The sequence below is a fragment of the Rhipicephalus microplus genome, chromosome 9 (genome assembly GCF_043290135.1).
Source record: "Rhipicephalus microplus isolate Deutch F79 chromosome 9, USDA_Rmic, whole genome shotgun sequence".
NCBI lineage: Eukaryota > Metazoa > Arthropoda > Arachnida > Ixodida > Ixodidae > Rhipicephalus > Rhipicephalus microplus.
In genome coordinates this window covers 39092591-39110225 of record NC_134708.1, presented here as the reverse complement: position 1 = coordinate 39110225, position 17635 = coordinate 39092591, and the positions used below count along the sequence as shown (strand labels likewise).

General features: G+C 48.0%; 2 protein-coding genes across 3 annotated transcripts in view; one reads left to right on the top strand and one right to left on the bottom strand.

Annotated features, from left to right (window-relative positions):
* Positions 1 to 17635, bottom strand: part of mib1 (E3 ubiquitin-protein ligase mind bomb 1) — a 482913-nt gene that overhangs the window by 289860 nt on the left and 175418 nt on the right. The gene's annotated exons all lie outside the window — the stretch shown is intronic.
* LOC142771304 (uncharacterized) lies at positions 1873 to 16564 on the top strand. The gene is made up of 2 exons (XM_075872781.1): positions 1873 to 2093; positions 15496 to 16564. The coding sequence occupies exons 1-2, from the start codon at positions 1916 to 1918 to the stop codon at positions 15936 to 15938; spliced, it is 621 nt and encodes a 206-aa protein (XP_075728896.1). The 5' UTR covers positions 1873 to 1915; the 3' UTR covers positions 15939 to 16564.

Below are 17635 nucleotides of genomic sequence, written 5' to 3'. Positions count from 1 at the left end.
GCAGCTTGAATTTCTCGTTTTCTTCTTTATCCTCAAGGATTTCGTGTTCCATTGCCTTTCGGTACGGACACCGACAGTCATAATTCATTGCTATAAGAAATAATGCGGCATGCGGGTATTGCTCGAAGCGGGTACTTTCACAAAAGAAAACATAGTACGGTTGACAGTGCAGCAGCTTCTCATTCTTGAAAACGATTGTTAAAACCGTTATCGCTATAAACCTAGTAGTAGTAGTAGTAGTAGTAGTAGTAGTAGTAGTAGTAGTAGTAGTAGTAGTAGTAGTAGTAGTAGTAGTAGTAGCAGTAGTAGTAGTAGTAGCAGTAGTAGTAGTAGTAGTAGTAGTAGTAGTAGTAGTAGTAGTAGTAGTAGTAGTAGTAGTAGTAGTAGTAGTAGTAGTAGTAGTAGTAGTAGTAGTAGTAGTAGTAGTAGTAGTAGTAGTAGTAGTAGTAGTAGTAGAGCAGCGCACTAAACTTCACTGTAGAAAAAAGTTCAATAAAACCTGTCGGGCCAACTGGTTATTCGTGATATTTTCAGAAAAGCGCGACTTCATACTCTTACAAACACTCACACATTCACTCACTCACCCACCTGTCTGTCGTGTGTGTGTGTTTCTCCCGTGGATCAGTGAGGGAATGTACGAGTGTTTGTGGGAGTACAAAGTTGCGCTAATTTTCCTAAGATATCACTAAAGAAATACATTTTGCAATAAGGGCTCCCCTCGAACACAGACTGACGCACAACTTCCTCAACCGTGATAACTCGGGCAGCGGCGCATTAAAACTTTTCAAGACTGAACTAACAACGTGGGAAACCAGCTTCGTCACCATGGCGAGCATAGAGGCAGCGAAAACCAGGAACGAAGAAACCTTCCGCATAGGCTGGAACCTAGGCTAGCCCCGGTCAAGCGTTTCGAAAACAAACGTTTATTTACCAGCATCAACAGAACTCACGAGAACTGGAGTTCCCCGAAACGTTACTCAAACGGAATCACTCAGACTCACAACTCTATTGCAGTCTGTGTGAGTCGACTGATGAGTTAGGACGCCGATCTCCGAGCAACAGCGGTATAAAATGTTCTTCACAACCAGTAAAAAGGTCATAAACACCGGGCATTTAGAGATGTGATCGTTCGGAAGTGCAAGCGGCAACCAGAAGAAGCGTGCACTGAATTTCCATTGTTTTCCTGCGGGACATCATCGAGCTGTTCAACACGCGCTGACAGACCCCTAAAGTTGCGCGATGCTTAGGCGGAACAACTGTGCAGGCTATCCCTAACGTTACTACATGCGTTCTGGCAACAATAAACTGACCCCACCTTCTACACTACTTTAATTAACACCACCACCACCACCTGATGATGATGATACTGATGATGATGATTCCCAGAAATTGACACTACCCACCACGGGAGATCGGTCACGAGGGGTGCGGCAATCGAATTTGTGAAACAAAATAAATAAATAATAAAAGAAGAAAGAGAGAGGAGAAAAGGAGGGCGATATATATGCGAAAAGGTATTCTAAACAGGGCAAAACTATTCGTTCCCCACCACCATGTACGTCAGCGTCGTCACAAAAACTGGCTCATACACGCTAAAGAAACTTGCTACACTTATAGAAATCACTTGGCCCACTGGAATAAAACAATAGAATCGCGTCATCACGGCGGTTTTGATCTGAAATCTCTAAGTTAGAACCATTATTTTTTTAAAACCATTCTATTATTCAATACGTATACCATTCATGCGTGATCACTTCTAATTATTCGTTTTTTGGCCAATACCCCAGAGTGAGTGCGAGCCATTCATATAGGTCATCATCATCATCGTCTTTGAGGCGACGTTGTAGAGCCCCCCCCCCCCCTCCCCAACAACAACGACCGAAACAACGACGTTCTGCAGAGTCGACGACGCGACATGTCTGACGACGAGGAAGACCCGCTGAAGGTGATCATCAGCGACCCGCTCATACGTCGCCAGTTCTTCCGGACGCCCCGACGAAGCCCGGGCGAACGCGGGGCCACGGACGACCGACCCCCAAACGGCGCTCCCTTCGAAAGCTCCATCATCGACGGCGACAAAGAGGAGTACGTAGGTACGACAAAAAAAGGATCATCACTTCTCCTTCCGCTCCTAACTTCGTTACCTGTCGTTACCTGTAAGCTACGTATCTTTCAATTCTCGCAATTCCCGAACTTACAACACAGAAACCGCCAATAACCCTGCGCTGAAACCGGATTAGAGTCGCAGCGAAAGCTGGAAGAGCACCATTTCTAAAAACCATTACAAACCATATTAATAATAAAAATTCATCTTCCGAAGCGTCCACTACTCCAGTAATTGATTCGGCCGCTGATGACGATGAAACACCGTGGCTGAGCCTTCCGTAATGACTTGGTAGTAGTCATCGCGACTCCTTCGTGATACAATTCATATTGTCTTTACGGTTAAATAGTTTGCATTCTGTGACGCCTGGTTGTTGTTTTGCTCTCCTATACATTATAATGCGTATGTTAACGCGGTTCCTTCCCGACGTAACGCTTGCGTAGTGTTCTTGTGGCCAGACGTGTTGAGCACCGCCATGGCCCAGTGGTAGAATACTGGGCAGGCGAGCAGAGGACACAGATCACTCGTTCCAACCTGTATATATTTATTTATTTAGCTTTTTTTTTCGTACGATATTGGTTACAGACACCGGCGGCGGACAAATACGGCAGCTCTGCTGTGATCTCGTAACAGCTCTCTCTGTAAAAACGACCCCCACACCTACCGCCCTTTCTTGGGTTATTCATAGCTAAGGTCTCGTTAAATCTTGGCTTGATGTCTTCTGGTAGTACGTGAGGGATTAGTGACAAGCAAAAAACAGCGTTAACAGGACAGCACAAAGAATTGTCACAGCCCACACCACTGCGGTCTGCGTTCCTTTCTTCCTCACGCCTTTTTAGTCCCCTTTCTCTCTTACTCGCGGTAACGAGCCGCAAAATTTGTACTCTACTGCAGAACGACTACTGGTCAGCTGCCCGCTCGTAAGACGAAAAGAAAAAGGCAACGTGCTACGTGGCGCTAGCTGGCACAAAAACAAACAAAAAGTGCTCCGAACTCGTCGTTAAAATAGCTACGAGCAACGCTCACTAGCACTGCCTACCAACACGAAAATATCAGATATTTAGAATTAGAGGCCGAAAGCTGCGGTAGCTCAATCGGCTGACCATCGGAAGTGCCACACGAAAGTTGTAGGGTCCGTCCCTACCAGCAAACAAATATGTCTCTCGTCTACTTTTTTTTTGTTTTTACATTGGCATCATAATTATCGCATTACAGTTAAGGACTACAAACAATGTCCCATACTTTCTTCGCCTTAATTGTATATTGGTGTCATTGGCTTGTAGATGACAAATAAAGCAAGCCGTAGATCTACTCTCCTTCCTTCGTTAAATATCCAACTTTGCACGATCTCATTTCCCGTTTCAGTATCGATATAGCACTGCACGGCAAAAGGACGGCCACATACAAAAGCCAAGTATGTCCAGTGATAGATGACGCAGCGATCGCAATATATCGGCACCCTCTGAAAAAAAAAAACGGTACGAAGGCGAGACAACAAACCTGTGGCGAAGCCTCGTGTCCTTTTACTGGTCTTCGCTCTACTAAAAGATTTATCGCATTACAAGCGAGCCCCGAAGCAAACTACACGCTTACGCCAAAAAAAATACCAAATGCTCCCTTCAATACGGTGCTCACGGTGTAAATATTTGTAATAAAAGAAAAAAATTACACCTGCATCGCGTGTTTACTAGGCGTCCCCAAATCAGCCGCGTTGGCATTGAGAGCGAAAAAACATAAACCGAAAGTATACATATAAATGAAATACGGCGGACCAGCGAGTGTTTACGCATAATGAAGCGACTGGCGAAGCAGCTCAGGCATCCGGAAAAAGAAAAGAGAGGAAAAGACTTGCGCGTGAAAGATATCTTCGAAAATTCTCTCCCTGTACCCGTGCTCATAAACATGTCGCCAATACGGAAACGACCCGCTAAGCTAGAATCAATAACTCGTGCGCGGCGTTCTCCCTTATCTTTCACGAAGCCGAAAGCTGGAAGCAATAAAAGATAAAAACGAATGAATAAAGGCTCAACACGCTCGTGAAAAAAAAATAAGTAAATATAAGATGGCACGCTACGGGCCCGATGTAAACCCAATCTGACAGAAATCGCTGCGAAGAAACGATCCCACTAAGGTCGTGCAGCTGTGAGGTGAGGAAACGGCTAACATCGGATACGCTACTGAAAGCTCAAAGGAAAGAAGATAACAATGATAAATACGGAAACAAATAAAAAAGGACGGAAGAAGAGACGTGTGTTTGTCTTCTCATTGGTCCGAAGACGACGTACGGAGTCAAGGGATATTGCTTCGGAGTTAAGAAAAACGGAAAGGGGGGGGGGGGCGAAACACCGAAATAGGGAATCAATAGGCTCGCAATCGATGTAATCAAGTGCGTCCTGCTTTTCGTGAGTCCGCCGATAAGAAAGGAAAGAAAGGTTCCTCCGACGTGGTTTCTCGTCGCAATCGACTACGCACTCTGCCTCAGAACCTCCGCGCAGTGCAGAAAAGCTTGCCCATCGCGTCGGCAGCACAGCGAATAGCAATACAGACGAACGCAGCTCCTTATTCGTCTAAATCGCGAGTTTAACGCGCCGTCTTGTGAAAAAAAAATTTAAAAAGGTTCAGGAGAACGCTACAGGCGAGGCTGTATCAACTAGCAAAAGCACGCAGAGGGGCTTCGCTGCGGAATTGAGAACAGAAGCTGTACCTTTCGCAGCACTGCACGCAATTGGCGAGACAGAGCAGTTCCGAGTTAGACATTCAAAGATAACCTACGTGCTAGACTTGCCAATCAAAACAGACAAGTTGCGAAACCGGCAAGGCAGTCTTGAAGCACTGCGAAAAATTCGTGCTGCGATGACGTAGCACGGCGGTGCAGCTGCCGCCCCTGTGTTTCTTGGGAAACGCGCGCAGCGCCTGGTGGCGGGTGCCTTTTTTGTTTGTTTTTGGTTTTGTAGAAATTCGCATAACGCAGCTAAATCTGTTTGTAGCAGGTCCGTTATCGTTCGCGAACACTTTAGGATTCTCTCAATTTATAATGCACGAAGTTCTTGCGAGCCACTAGAAAAGATACACCGCAGGATTTCGCAAGGGCAGAGCGAACCACCAGGTTCGAACTGGCGAAAAGCTGCACCGCATCAAATAACTGCAGCGAAAGTGAAAATTTGCAGTGCAGACACGCTACCTTCCAGGTTTTTGCAACTCGGAGAACCAATGCCTCCCTTCCCACCCCTTCCCTCAACGATACATTGTCGAGTGTGAAATGTTCGAGAAAATAGAAAACGGCCATTGCCATCATGGCGACACTGTTCCGGTTAAAAATCGCCGTTCGCGTCGTTTTCCAGTTACGTCAACAATGCGACGTCATAGGAAGTAGGCGAATTCCGTCGAGAGTTTCCGTCTACATCACGCATCCATTTACGTCAAGTGGAATAATGAGGCACAGCACCGACAATGTCTTCAGAAGAAAAGGAAAAAAAAGAGCGAGAAAGGGGGAGGGGGCAACACGGGGAACCTCATTTGCACTTAACTCATCCCCCCCCCCCCCCTACCCTCTTGACGACGTCGTTGTGCTCGCCGTCACCGCGAGCGGTAACGCGGAGAGCAAGTGTTTCGACACACGCGGGGGACTTCGAGGAACGCAGAGAAGATCCCGAGAAGCAGACCGCATAAATAATGCATAAAGCCGACCTTTAATAAAGACAGCGTGGAGCCCACGTGAGACGACTATCGAGTGTTCCGTCTACGCCCCTGCTTTCCACCGGAGATCAAGTGTTAGAAGGACCAAAGGCGTGAATACCGTTCGGGAAGCCACGGGAAAGGGAGAGCGGAGCGGGGAGGAAGGTGACGGAGGCGTAAAAGGAAACGCGCTTCCGAAGCTTCGTATTTGGGGAAGCTTTTACCCGACGACGATCCGCAGCGGCGAGTGCATATTTATAACGGCTCCGATCCCACCTTCAACCTCGACACGACCGGAAACGAAAGGCAGTAACTGGAGTACACGCGACGGAAGCGCGGGACAAGCTTAAAGACTAAGGGCTTCAAACGTCAGCGAGTGAGGCGTTGGGAGAGAATGTAGTCCGTTCAGACGGGATTTGATTGATATGTGGGGTTTAACGTCCCAAAACCACGATATGATTATGAGAGACGCCGTAGTGGAGGGCTCCGGAAATTTCGACCACCTGGGGTTCTTTAACGTGCACCCAAATCTGAGCACACGGGCCTACAACATTTCCGCCTCCATCGGAAATGCAGCCGCCGCAGCCGGGATTCGAACCCGCGACCTGCGGGTCAGCAGCCGAGCACCTTAGCCACTAGACCACCGCGGCGGGGCACCGTTCAGACGGGAAGGTAGGAGGTTGAAGTGAGGGAGGAGAACAGAGTACATCGCTGCCAACAGGGGCTTGTAGACTTCCCACGAAGCCCGACGGATGTCACAGAGGGACTCGGAGACACAATTTAAGAACACCCCTATCATTCGCGTCTTGAACGGCTTGAGCGCCCGAGCTATCATTTCATGTCGTTCTTCGACGTCGCGCGCCGAGTACCAAAATGGACACAAAGGCGGCACGAACGGTGATAATTTTCAGGGTCTACACCCCCTCCCCCCAAAAAGGAAAAAAAAATACACGATGTGGTTGCTTTCAATAAAGGTAATGTTTCGCCCGGTTGGCCTACTATCAATTACCACACATCTCTAATAGCGTGTTTACTGATCAACATCAAGAAAATCAGAGAGAGAGAAAAAAAGGTTACGACGGTGTGACAACTGTTTCTTGGTATGGCAATGGCGTTTTCGTCGAAAACGCGTAAACTCAGCTTAGAATATTTGTATTGCATATAAGAGCATTTACGTTTTCTCAGTTCCTAAAGGAGTCTTTTAGGTGTGTATTAATCATTTTTTCATAATACCTACTTCAAGTGAATTGCCATAGGACCCAATCCCCTGTAAAGCGTGCACCTCTGCAGACCCAATAAGACTGAGGAAAAGCCAACACCACAAGCAGAACATCATTTCGAGATGTTATGCAACCTTCACGGGTACGTTAACAACTTGATTTACAAAGAAAATCAATGTCAAGCCATTGCTCTCAACTTCATGAATAGATAGTGGCGACAAAGACGGTCGTCAGGGTCGCCTCGACAAAACTAAGATCCCCTGCCGCCAACAACGGGCGCATTATCTCACCTTTCCGTATATTTATTCGAGCTTAAGCCCCTATTGCTCATTATGCGAGAAAAAAAGGACACCCTCATCCATATCTTCGGAAACTGGAGAGAATGCGCCCCTTTCCCACACCTTATCTCCTGGTTACTCCCTCACCTCAGCGAGGGGAAAAAAAAACTGTCGTCTGACAGCCCGCGAGTCAATCTTCGGGCCATAAACAGAGCCGGGTAGGTGGCTGACAGCGATGGTCTGACAAATGATCTCCCCTAATACATGAGTCGAGGGTCAATAGAAGTATTCTTCTTCTTTGCGTCGGTATAATGGCATGTAAGAGAGAGACGACGCATGAATAAACAGCCGCGGTGCCAAGGTGCACTTTCATACGCGGCAGCATTCTTCGCCTTATATGACCTTTTTTTTTCTTATTAACCCCGAGCCTCTGTTCTTGTTTGTAGGGTAGCTAACCGGACGCGCTTCTACGTAACCTCCCTACCCACTCATATCCTAACCCTAAACGCGGACGGTTTGCTAACTAGCCAATGATTACAAACAGCTCTTTCATAAAACGGCGAAGACGTACCGTAAGCCACGAATAAAACAAGTACAAAAGCAAGATGCCAACGGTGAGCAATGCCAACAAACCAAACGTAACTATCGACGCAGTGCAGACACGCGATATTACAGCATCGGGGATAGCCCAAAGGCCCACTTGCAACCTAGAGCCGTGGGCCGTTTCACTGATAACCCAACGTTACGCTAATATAGTGTCATGTGTGGTCGGACGTACACTCAAAAGCGAAAACTTGCGGGACACGGTATCTCCGAGAAAGCTTTACCATCGTTTAGTATGGGAGAGTTACCTCCAAATAAATGTTCCAGCCTGCACTTGACACTGCAACCTACGAAGTCCCCAACGAGATTGGACGCACTACCCGCTATTAGATCGGCAATCCGCATTCGTTGTCAAGTCAACCTCCACAGCCTTAGGTTGTTGGGTGCGCATGGAGAGTTGATCTCGCCAGTTTGTAGCGACAGAATAAACGCGTGACGAGTGACGTAACCGCGGTCACGGAAAACAATAAAAAGTGAGCATGTCAAATCGAATCTTCGCTTAACCCGCACCTACAAACAAACACACGCACACACACCCAAACACACACACACAAACTCAGAAGCTTTCCAAGAAGAGGAAATGCTTCAACAACAATGTTCGTTCGAGAATATCGGCCCCCAAACATCGACAGCGAATCTTCTTTAGCCGCTCATTTCGTCATCGCTAGATTTTCCAGTGACCGCTCTGACCACGCATTCCGAGCAAGTCAAGCATGCTCGAGATAACCGTTGGACGCACCGAAAGCAGTACCGGCCTCAAATGACCGTATGGGCGAAACGCATCAAGAGTCAAGAGGACGAACGAAAAGAAAACTGCGAAGTAAGGGCAAATGTAGAGGTTCGCCTGAATGCCGATATTCGCTATGGAGACAGAACGAACCGTAAATTAAGTGATGCCAATCTGGCCGCTTCTGCTCTACCTAACGCCCCTCCCTGACTCGCTATTTCTTTCTTCCCTTTTTACACCTTGACCAATGTTACACTGTCGATCGATGCGAGGCGAACAAAAAAAAAAAAACGCCGCTCTACATTGCGCCAGTGTTACCACGGCCACAAACACGTCTACCTAAACGCGTGTCTCTCGGCAATTCTCCGCAAAGCAACCGACGCCACCAGACCAGGCAAAGCACGTGCGACGCTATCACGTGTGACCATTCGGTAACGGTTCCAAGCGCTTGTCCTGTTAGTGCCCTCTTTTTCTTTTTTGCGCTCGTCAGTTTTAGCGCTTCTTATTCGAGAGAGAGAGAGAGATAAATAGAGAGGAAAGGCAGGGAAGTTAACCAAGCTTGGCTCGGTTGGCTACCCTACACTTGGGGTGGCGGAAAAGGAGAATAATAGAACGGAAAGAGATAGAAAAGAAGAGTAGAGTGTTCATAGATAGCCAAGTAGCCCAACAGTCCGTTCTGCTAAACTAAATCTTCCGTTCGAAACAAACACGAGAAACCACTTGCGGCTGGCCATTGACAATTGTGCCAGCGTTGTCCGGCTCCGCTTCCGCGCTAACTATCACCAGTACGTATTTATACGTACGCCTTTCTGCGTTCGTATTTTCCGCGTCACCGGCATGCGTGACACTTTCTGCGTCACCAGCATGCCAAAAACTGCCACACTGATATCGCAGGAAGTCTCGCACTTTTCGGTGCCCTGCACATAACTAGCGTTGAGGCGGGGCTTAGGATACACGGTACGTCAGATTGAGGGAAAGTAAGGATGACCTCAGTGGTATATAGCGGCTGCAAATGAGACAAAGAGATGAGAAGCGAATACCACCTCGAGACGAAACGAAAGAGAACCAAATATGGAATGGTCGAGAAATAAATCAACGGCGAGAAATAAATGCGGTCACCAAACCTATACGCAAAAAGAAATAGCAGGGGCTCGCGCAAACGCGAAGAAAGAAAAAAAAACGAAAAGAAGACACGCACTGAGGGCGACAGATGAAACGACCGGACGAAAACGGGAAGAGGCAATGGGGAAAAAAGGCGACACCTCGGAAGGCGTGCTGCCTACGCATGCCCCACTCTTTTCTTTCCCGTGGCGAGAGCTTGGGTAATCTCGGGGTTGGCACACCCATTGGCAACCGGAGCATAGAGTGGCAGCACTGATGAACTCTAATGAGCGCTGGAAGCGCGGACTTTGTCCGCGAGGTGCGCGGGAAAGGATGTTACAGGGTAGGGAGCATCGGGAAGAGAGGAAAGGTGGAAGCAGAAGGAAACAGGAAGCCGACGGGAACCAGCGGGAACGCGAAACTATCGACGCGTCGGCAGTCGCCAACCGCGGAGAAAAGGCGCAAGCTGGAGCCCCCGAAAACCGGGCGCGAAGGGAGGGCAGTAATTACGGTGCTGCCCACGCGTTGCCGAAAATGGAAAAAGGAAGAAGGGGTGGGGAAGAGAATTGAAATAGGGGAAGTGGAACGAGTAAGATACCTTTCCCTATTAGGGAAAGGGCCCAAACGGCCCCTATAGGCGACAGCCAGACTCGCGGGCACCCGCCTAGGGGGAAAGAAGGGGTGATACGGAGGAAAGGGGCGGCCCCCTTCTCCTATTGGGCTAAAAGGGTAGCACCTCTTCATCCCCCAAAGGCGACAGCCCGGCTCACAGCGAAGACGACGTCCAGAGTGTATAGAAAACGTGGAACACACACTGATCCCAAAGAGGACACTCAAAATAGGAAAGGAGGTTATAGAGGAGAAAAATAAAGAAAAAGGATACGCGGAGGATGTGCTGGCGTGTTGAAAAGCTACCGATCGTGTTTCCTCTATCCCACACGGCGTTCCGGCTCTTTCTGAGGGCAGAGAGCGAAAGGAAGAGAGAGAGAGAGAAAAGGAGAGGAAAAAAACGCAGCGTCACCAGCCGAATAGGTGCGGGAAGGGGGTCGGCGGTTCTGGGAACGCTGAGCAGTGCTCCGAAGAGAGCGGACAAGCGAGCCATACCGGGAGTGTTGGTGCGTCAGTTTCGCTTCGTCAGCCATCTCCCGGCGCACCGCTTCTGCCGCTGCCCATTCGAGAGGTCAGCGGTAATTAACGGAGCCCGCACCGAAAGCAGTACATACATGTACGTATATATATATATATAAACGACCATGCGTCGGCAGCTATAGCGGCCCACGCGGCCCGTCTCGATCAATTCATTGACTCGTATACCTTTTATGTCGCTTTTTTTTTCGGCCAAGCTGGCAACGAGGAAGCGGCGTAATAGTAGAAGGCGCAGACTGGTGCTGGCCAAAGAGAACTAACCGGTAGTGGAGCTAGTTCATCACGCTCCGAACATGCTCCGGCACTCGCCGACAAGCGCCCACCGCTGGCGGCTGATGTATGGCCGCCCCCAAACCTAATTACCGCGTCCCCCAATCTTCCAGAGTGCGAACCAATCTGCCACCCTTTACATTTATTTTTTTCTACTCCCGAAACGCCGCCTTTTAGGCCTTCAGTGCAAGCTAATGCGCGATAACAGCTTCCCTTCCTTGTTCGTTTGTATATATATATATATATATATATATATATATATATATATATATATATATATATATATATAACCCACGAAACTCGAGTGTCGTCGCACTTAGGGTTGATGAAAAATTGCTCTTAAAAACACAGCAACTTGCTACGAATACGAATTTTTCGTCTTGGGTCATTAATCATATCCATTTCTTGTTTGTTTAAACCGTACTAGCGTCGTTGGATCTCGTCGTCATTGTCGACGCGTGCAAACAAGACGCTTATAGACGCTTATCATATGATCACCGATAAACCAGAAAGGCCCATCGCCGAATCTAACAACGAGTACCGAGCGTCGTTCGACAACTTCACAAGCAAAATTTTGCAACCACGGCGCTTGTAATAATTCCCGACAACTTCGCCACACTTCCCACAATAAAGTTCTCGGTTATTGTTTTAATGCTTGGTAACTACTTTGGGCAATACTGTCTGTTCCTGATGCACTCCGGCGGTAAGCAGAGCCCTTACATACTACACGGCAGTCAGGAGATAGAGCTCAAAGTCTTAGTACTCTTAAAACAGTGATATAACGTGCATCCCTCCATGTAGCCATCTAACGAGTCTCTCTACGCTGTCCTTAGTCCGTATAAACCTTTCTGAAAAAAAAAAAACATCTGAAAGGCACGTGCGGAAAGCGTAGAACACTGACAGGGAAAGCTGGAAGAGCGTCATTTCTAGTTCCCGTCGTAGATTCTTCTGGGGAAACCATAATACAAATACACTTGCAAGGTACCCACTACGTTATAAATTGGTGCATTGTCTGAAGACAATCAATAATTATGGCTGAGCCCTTTGTTATGGGTTGGAAGCTTTCAACAACCGGCTCTTAACGCAAATCGTATTGTGCGACGCCTGGTTACACAATTCACTTTGCGTGACGTGTGGTTGTTGTTTTATTCTTCTACCAAGCTATATATCACGCATGCTAACGCGATTCCTTTCTGACCTAACACATGTATAGGATACTGTTGCGACCGAGTTTCGAGCACCGGCATGGTTCTGTAAAGACGCACAAGATAGCCATGTGCAGCTGCTCGAAACTCCATCGCAAATAATATACTTCCTTTGAGCCCTTATGTGTGGCATTCGACCAGAAACGAAGGGGGAAAAAAACGGCACGGCTCTGTAGTAGAGTATGAAGCTGCTACGGAAGGAACCCACGTTCGCCCCCGTTCTAAATTGGATACTTTTTTTATCAGTTCGATTTTCGATAATATTTCGAGCGATAGCGATAACAAACACCGGCAGCGGCAGCAGACAAATACGTCACCCTTGATGTGATTTCAAAACATATTTAGCTGTAAAACTCACCAGGTCTCATTGCATTGGCCAAGACAAGACGACCCAAAGTTGAACGCTCTGTCCATGTGCTGATCTTCCCGCATTCCCCTATGAAATCGTTCCGCATACGGCTTGTTTGCGCCCTGCCACCGTCAACGGCCCACTTTTGACCAAGCGACAACGTCGCCTGATGACGTTTGTTTTGTGTTTGCCCTCGATACTATTACGAACTCTCGACACCAGACGAAACAGAACCAACCCAAAAACTGCCACTTTAGCATTATCCGAGAAACGGAGCGTGCCTGCTGATTTTGGATATCCGAACACTTCCATTCCGACTCTCGCTCAAGAGGTACCTCTCATTTTTTCAAGCACAAGTTATCATTTTGTACGGATAAATTTACGCTTACAGCCTCTTACAGGAACAAAAACATTTTAAAGAAAACTTAATGCTTAATCATTCCTACGAGATTAAAAAGTGCCAATCTCGACGTGCATTGGAGGACCTTTAGGGTAACGCGTGAATGGATAACGAAATTCGGACATTTACGAACACCAAAAAACTTGAAATCCTCTAGAATAAAACAGCCAGGGATTGTGGAGTAAAACAGCAACCTTTAATCCCGGCACTGTGAAGGAGTGGGAAGAAAAATGGAAAGTGGGAAGGACACCCCGGCTCAAACGTCGTACGTAATGACCCGGGACAATCGCTCAGCGGGCAGCTGCTCTGCTGCGACAAGCGCCGCACCCTTTCCCTTCCTCCAAAGCAGCCTCGCACTCACTCTCGCGCTCATCCTCATAAACGCCATCGCATTGTGTCATATAAACGATTACGCCGCGATCCATCACGCAGCTCGACGACGCCTATGTGCGGCTCCTCCTTCTCCTTACACCCCTACCCTGCTCGTGTCCAGCTCGTGGCAGACGGGGCCCATTTATCCGTGACCGACGACCACCATCGTGGCAAGCCCCGACGACCTATACGATAGTGGACCCGCTCGGAACCCTCCGACTGAGCGAACCAGGAGCCGCAGCGTATTAACCATACCTCCATATTTGCCTCCTTCCAAACCGAAAGGAAGAGTGACATAATTAAAGGGGCCCACCAGGCCCCTTTAAACCCCACATACTCCCTTGTTGGATCACTTGAGACGACACGAAGGCTGCAGTTTCCTTTCTTTTTCCCAGTCGTTTTATAGATTTACCCCCTTCCTTCTCCGAAACAATGTGCAGCCAAGATAGTTACCAGTGCACTTCAGGATAGAAGCTAGTGCGAGATTTTTACATCTCACCCCGTTTTGCACGGCCTTCGTGATCGGCCCCGCCTTTGACAAAGAGGCGTCAATGCCGTGTGGTGTGTCTTCAGGTGAAGTCACGTTATGCAGCGTCCAAAATCTCCCGCATTTCTTTCTGAAAGCTCCCGACGCCTTACGTGCTTTTCCACTGCCTCTAGGGTCGGACGCATTCTATGCTTCCTACAGCTCCCCTATATTCGCATTGCCTCCATGATTGGCTCAATTTTAATCGAGCTACAACGTAATACGATGACGTCAACGTGTGACGTAACCTACAGCTATCTGTGACGTTATGACGAATATGTAGAGACCTTATCACGCGACGATATTCCTTGCTTCTTTTTGCATCACTAGTGCTGCCACCGACACCGCGGGACGACGGCCGACGTTCCCTTTTCCACGTTTGATGAGGCGTCTAATGCGTTCCCCTTTTAATAACCGCTCGGACCAAAATACCCCTTCCAAATCGGCGAATGCTTCGAATATCCCTAAATCAACTCCCGTCGGCAAGTGAACGGGGCGGCGACGCGGCCAGCTGTCTTCTTCGGCCTGCGGGAAAAGGACTGCACGTATTGGGGAAACGGGATCGATTCGGGAAACGCGCGGAGAAGACGCTCATTTAACGAGCGCCGCAATCTGTGCGGAGCCCCGCGGTGCCGGAGAAGCGTTTTCCGTTCAATGGAAAACTATTTAGATAGGGTCGCCTAGGAAACGAGGAGCGAACGGCGCCTTGCCCACGCTCGCCGCTGCTTGGCTACCGATTCCTGTCGGCCCGAGAGGAAACCCGAATGCAATGAAGGCGGATTTCAAAGACACTCGGGAGACGCGCCAGTCTAAAATAAACGCAGCCAAGTCGTTCAACACGCGGAAATACGTAGCAGGCCCACGTAGGAGAAGATGGCCACAGAAGTCTTCAATTTGCTACCCTACGTTACGAGAAGAGAAAATAGGAACGAAAATGTTGTTGCTTTAGGACCTAAAAAAAAGTACGTGTTCTGTTCTGTGAATCCGCGCATATGACTCGTTTTAAAGAGACACGTTAACTCTCTTTTACATCCCACGACTCACACCAACGAGGGCATACCAATGTCCAAACTGACTTCGTACTCCTCCTCAAATAATCATATTCATGGCCAGTAAGGACTCACAAAATGAAGTCAAAGAACTCCTTTCTTTTTCTTTACAGTGTTATAAGCGGTGTACATGTATAGTGGGTAGGAGATACTGATTGAGTGTTTGGTTGATTAATTTCATCAGTGAGAGTAAGAGAGAGGAGGAGTGAGTGAATGAGTGGGCGAGTGAGTGGGTGTAGTGAGCGGAGTGAGTGGAGTGAGAGGGTGAGGAGAACGAAGTGAGTGAAGAGGAGTGAGTAAAGTGAGCATGTGAGTGATGGAGCAATGAATGGATAAAAAGATGAGCCGGAAAACGGAAAACTTGCCGAAACAGCCCCAACAACGCTATAGGTATTAACGTTACGTAAACTTGACAAGACTGTCACAGACTATATACAATCTAAATATCTATTATTTTCCCCGACATGCAGCTATCGCCGTGTGGATCGCCCTAGCGCTGTTCGCCGTCGCCGTATCTGTCGTGGCAGGCGGCCCCCATCCCAACGTCGACACCCGTGTGCAGCGCCGGGGTGGCGGTTCCGCGTACGCCAAGATACTGCCCGCCAGGTGGCGACGAGGCCGAATCGCCGGCAGCCCTCACAGCGACGAATCCCGAAACATCTCGCTCGAGCAAGAACTACGGCTTTCCGATGCAGCCGCGGCGGCAGAGACGGGCCGAAAACTGGGCCATGACGGCGACACCAAGCTTGAACGGGAGATGAACGATCCCAGCGGCGTCGCCACCGAGGAAACGGCGATTCGAGACGAAACGACGAACTACAAATCGACAAGAACGGAGCAGTCGTCGGCCGGATCGCGGGAAACGGCAGACGAAGATGGAAGGGCCACGGAACAGCCGATACTATTGTGGTAATAGAATATACGACCCGCTGAAGCACTCTTGTTACGACCTTCACCGATGGCCTGTTCAAACGACTCCATGCGCCGAGCAGCCCTCGAAAATTTGGTTCAACTCGAATCTGAGCGTACTAGAAGCACTTCACTTCATATCAGCTTATCGCTTCCGGTGTTGCCAATACTCACTTTCCTGTCGGCATCGTTGCACAAGTGCGAACGACTGGTTTTGTAAACATCTGCAACTGTGCAAGACATATAATAACGTGCCACAATCGCACATATACTTAGCGTCATTTCATAAGGTGTCGCTCAATAAAAAAAAAATACAACACGGTCACCTTCCCTCCACATGCTTGGCATAAGGTCGGGAACCGCGACGGCGGTTTAATCGTTGAACACGCATTTCACGAGACGCAGCAAGGGGGACTTTAAGGAACAATGTTCTTTGCTTCTTGGGACGAGTAGAAGTTGCATGCATAAGTAGTAAACGATTGTGAAGTTCACGAAATTATCGAAATGACAACGCGAAACAAGACAAGAAAAAACATTGCCAGTCGGAATTGCGCTGTGGCGATTTTTTTTTTTCCGGCACACAAGAACTGGGGGCATGAGCCTGTAGTGGGAAATCGCCTTAGAAAGAGAAAAAAGTAGTTCGTAGCATGGCGTTGAAAAGTGAATAAATTCCATTGAAACCACTCTGCGTTTCCCTTACTTATGCTTCAAAGTGCTACGGCGATATACATATGTTGGTATTTCTTTTTTTTCATTTTCGAATGAGCACCTTCGTTCGTGCTGTGTTAATCAAAGTTTCGTGCAGTCCACCACTGTTTACTAGAATGCACACCGAAGCCCATCAAGATGTTCTAATCAATTAACTGGGTAGCACAGCAGGAATGATGCATGAAGGAACAAAAAAATCCCGCGAATACACGGTGAACGTTTCCGTTTGTGTATTACTGTGTAGCATAGTATGATTTTGTTCCTAAGAAGGCAAAAACTTCGTTGTAAGCTGTAAGAACGCCTTTCAATTAAGGCACACCAGGCTCGACAACTCTTCTTCAGTTATTCAGGCTGCGGAAAGAGGAATATAAGCGCACTCTATTCTCAGAATACCAAAATGTAACAAAGAAAATTCTTGAGCCATTAGAGTCTGTGAACGTGGTCTAGTAGCGCAGCAGCGTAGAAGATGACACACAGATGAACCTGAACTGTAAGATACCCAAAGCCACTTCAATTTAGTGTGAATCCTCTTAAAACACTTCCATCTGGATTTACGTCAGCCAAAAGCGCCGATCTGCGTGTATTATTATTAATGAACACGATAGCATTAAACAGTTTTCTTGCGTTGGCGTCGGCGTCGCTGATTGTGAGCGGAAAGTGAGCGATGTCCATGACCAGATAATCGAGGAAGGTAGAAACAAAAAAAAAAGGTAAAAGGTACACAAGACGAAAGAATCACACTTGACTACTCAACGAAACCATTCGCAGGACGGTGCATTGGGCGATTTGACAGCGATATATCCTCGGTGCCCTACATCGAAATATCCCATTCAAACTTGCGTCGACGCTAAAGACGTCAAACTTTTTTTAACATCTGCCCAGGCAGCTTCTTCGAGAAAATAGGCGGCACAAATCCGCAAAAACAGGCTGGGTTCAAAACTCAAACGCAGTCCGCGACAAGTTCATCAGAAGAAAGCGTCAAAATTATTCCTT

Excerpts from the sequence above, each read along its gene's own strand:
- LOC142771304 (XM_075872781.1), top strand. The coding sequence starts at position 1,916 with ATGTCTGACGACGAGGAAGACCCGCTGAAGGTGATCATCAGCGACCCG. Across the intron at positions 2,094-15,495 it reads CGACAAAGAGGAGTACGTAG|CTATCGCCGTGTGGATCGCC; the intron begins GTACGACAAAAA and ends CCCGACATGCAG.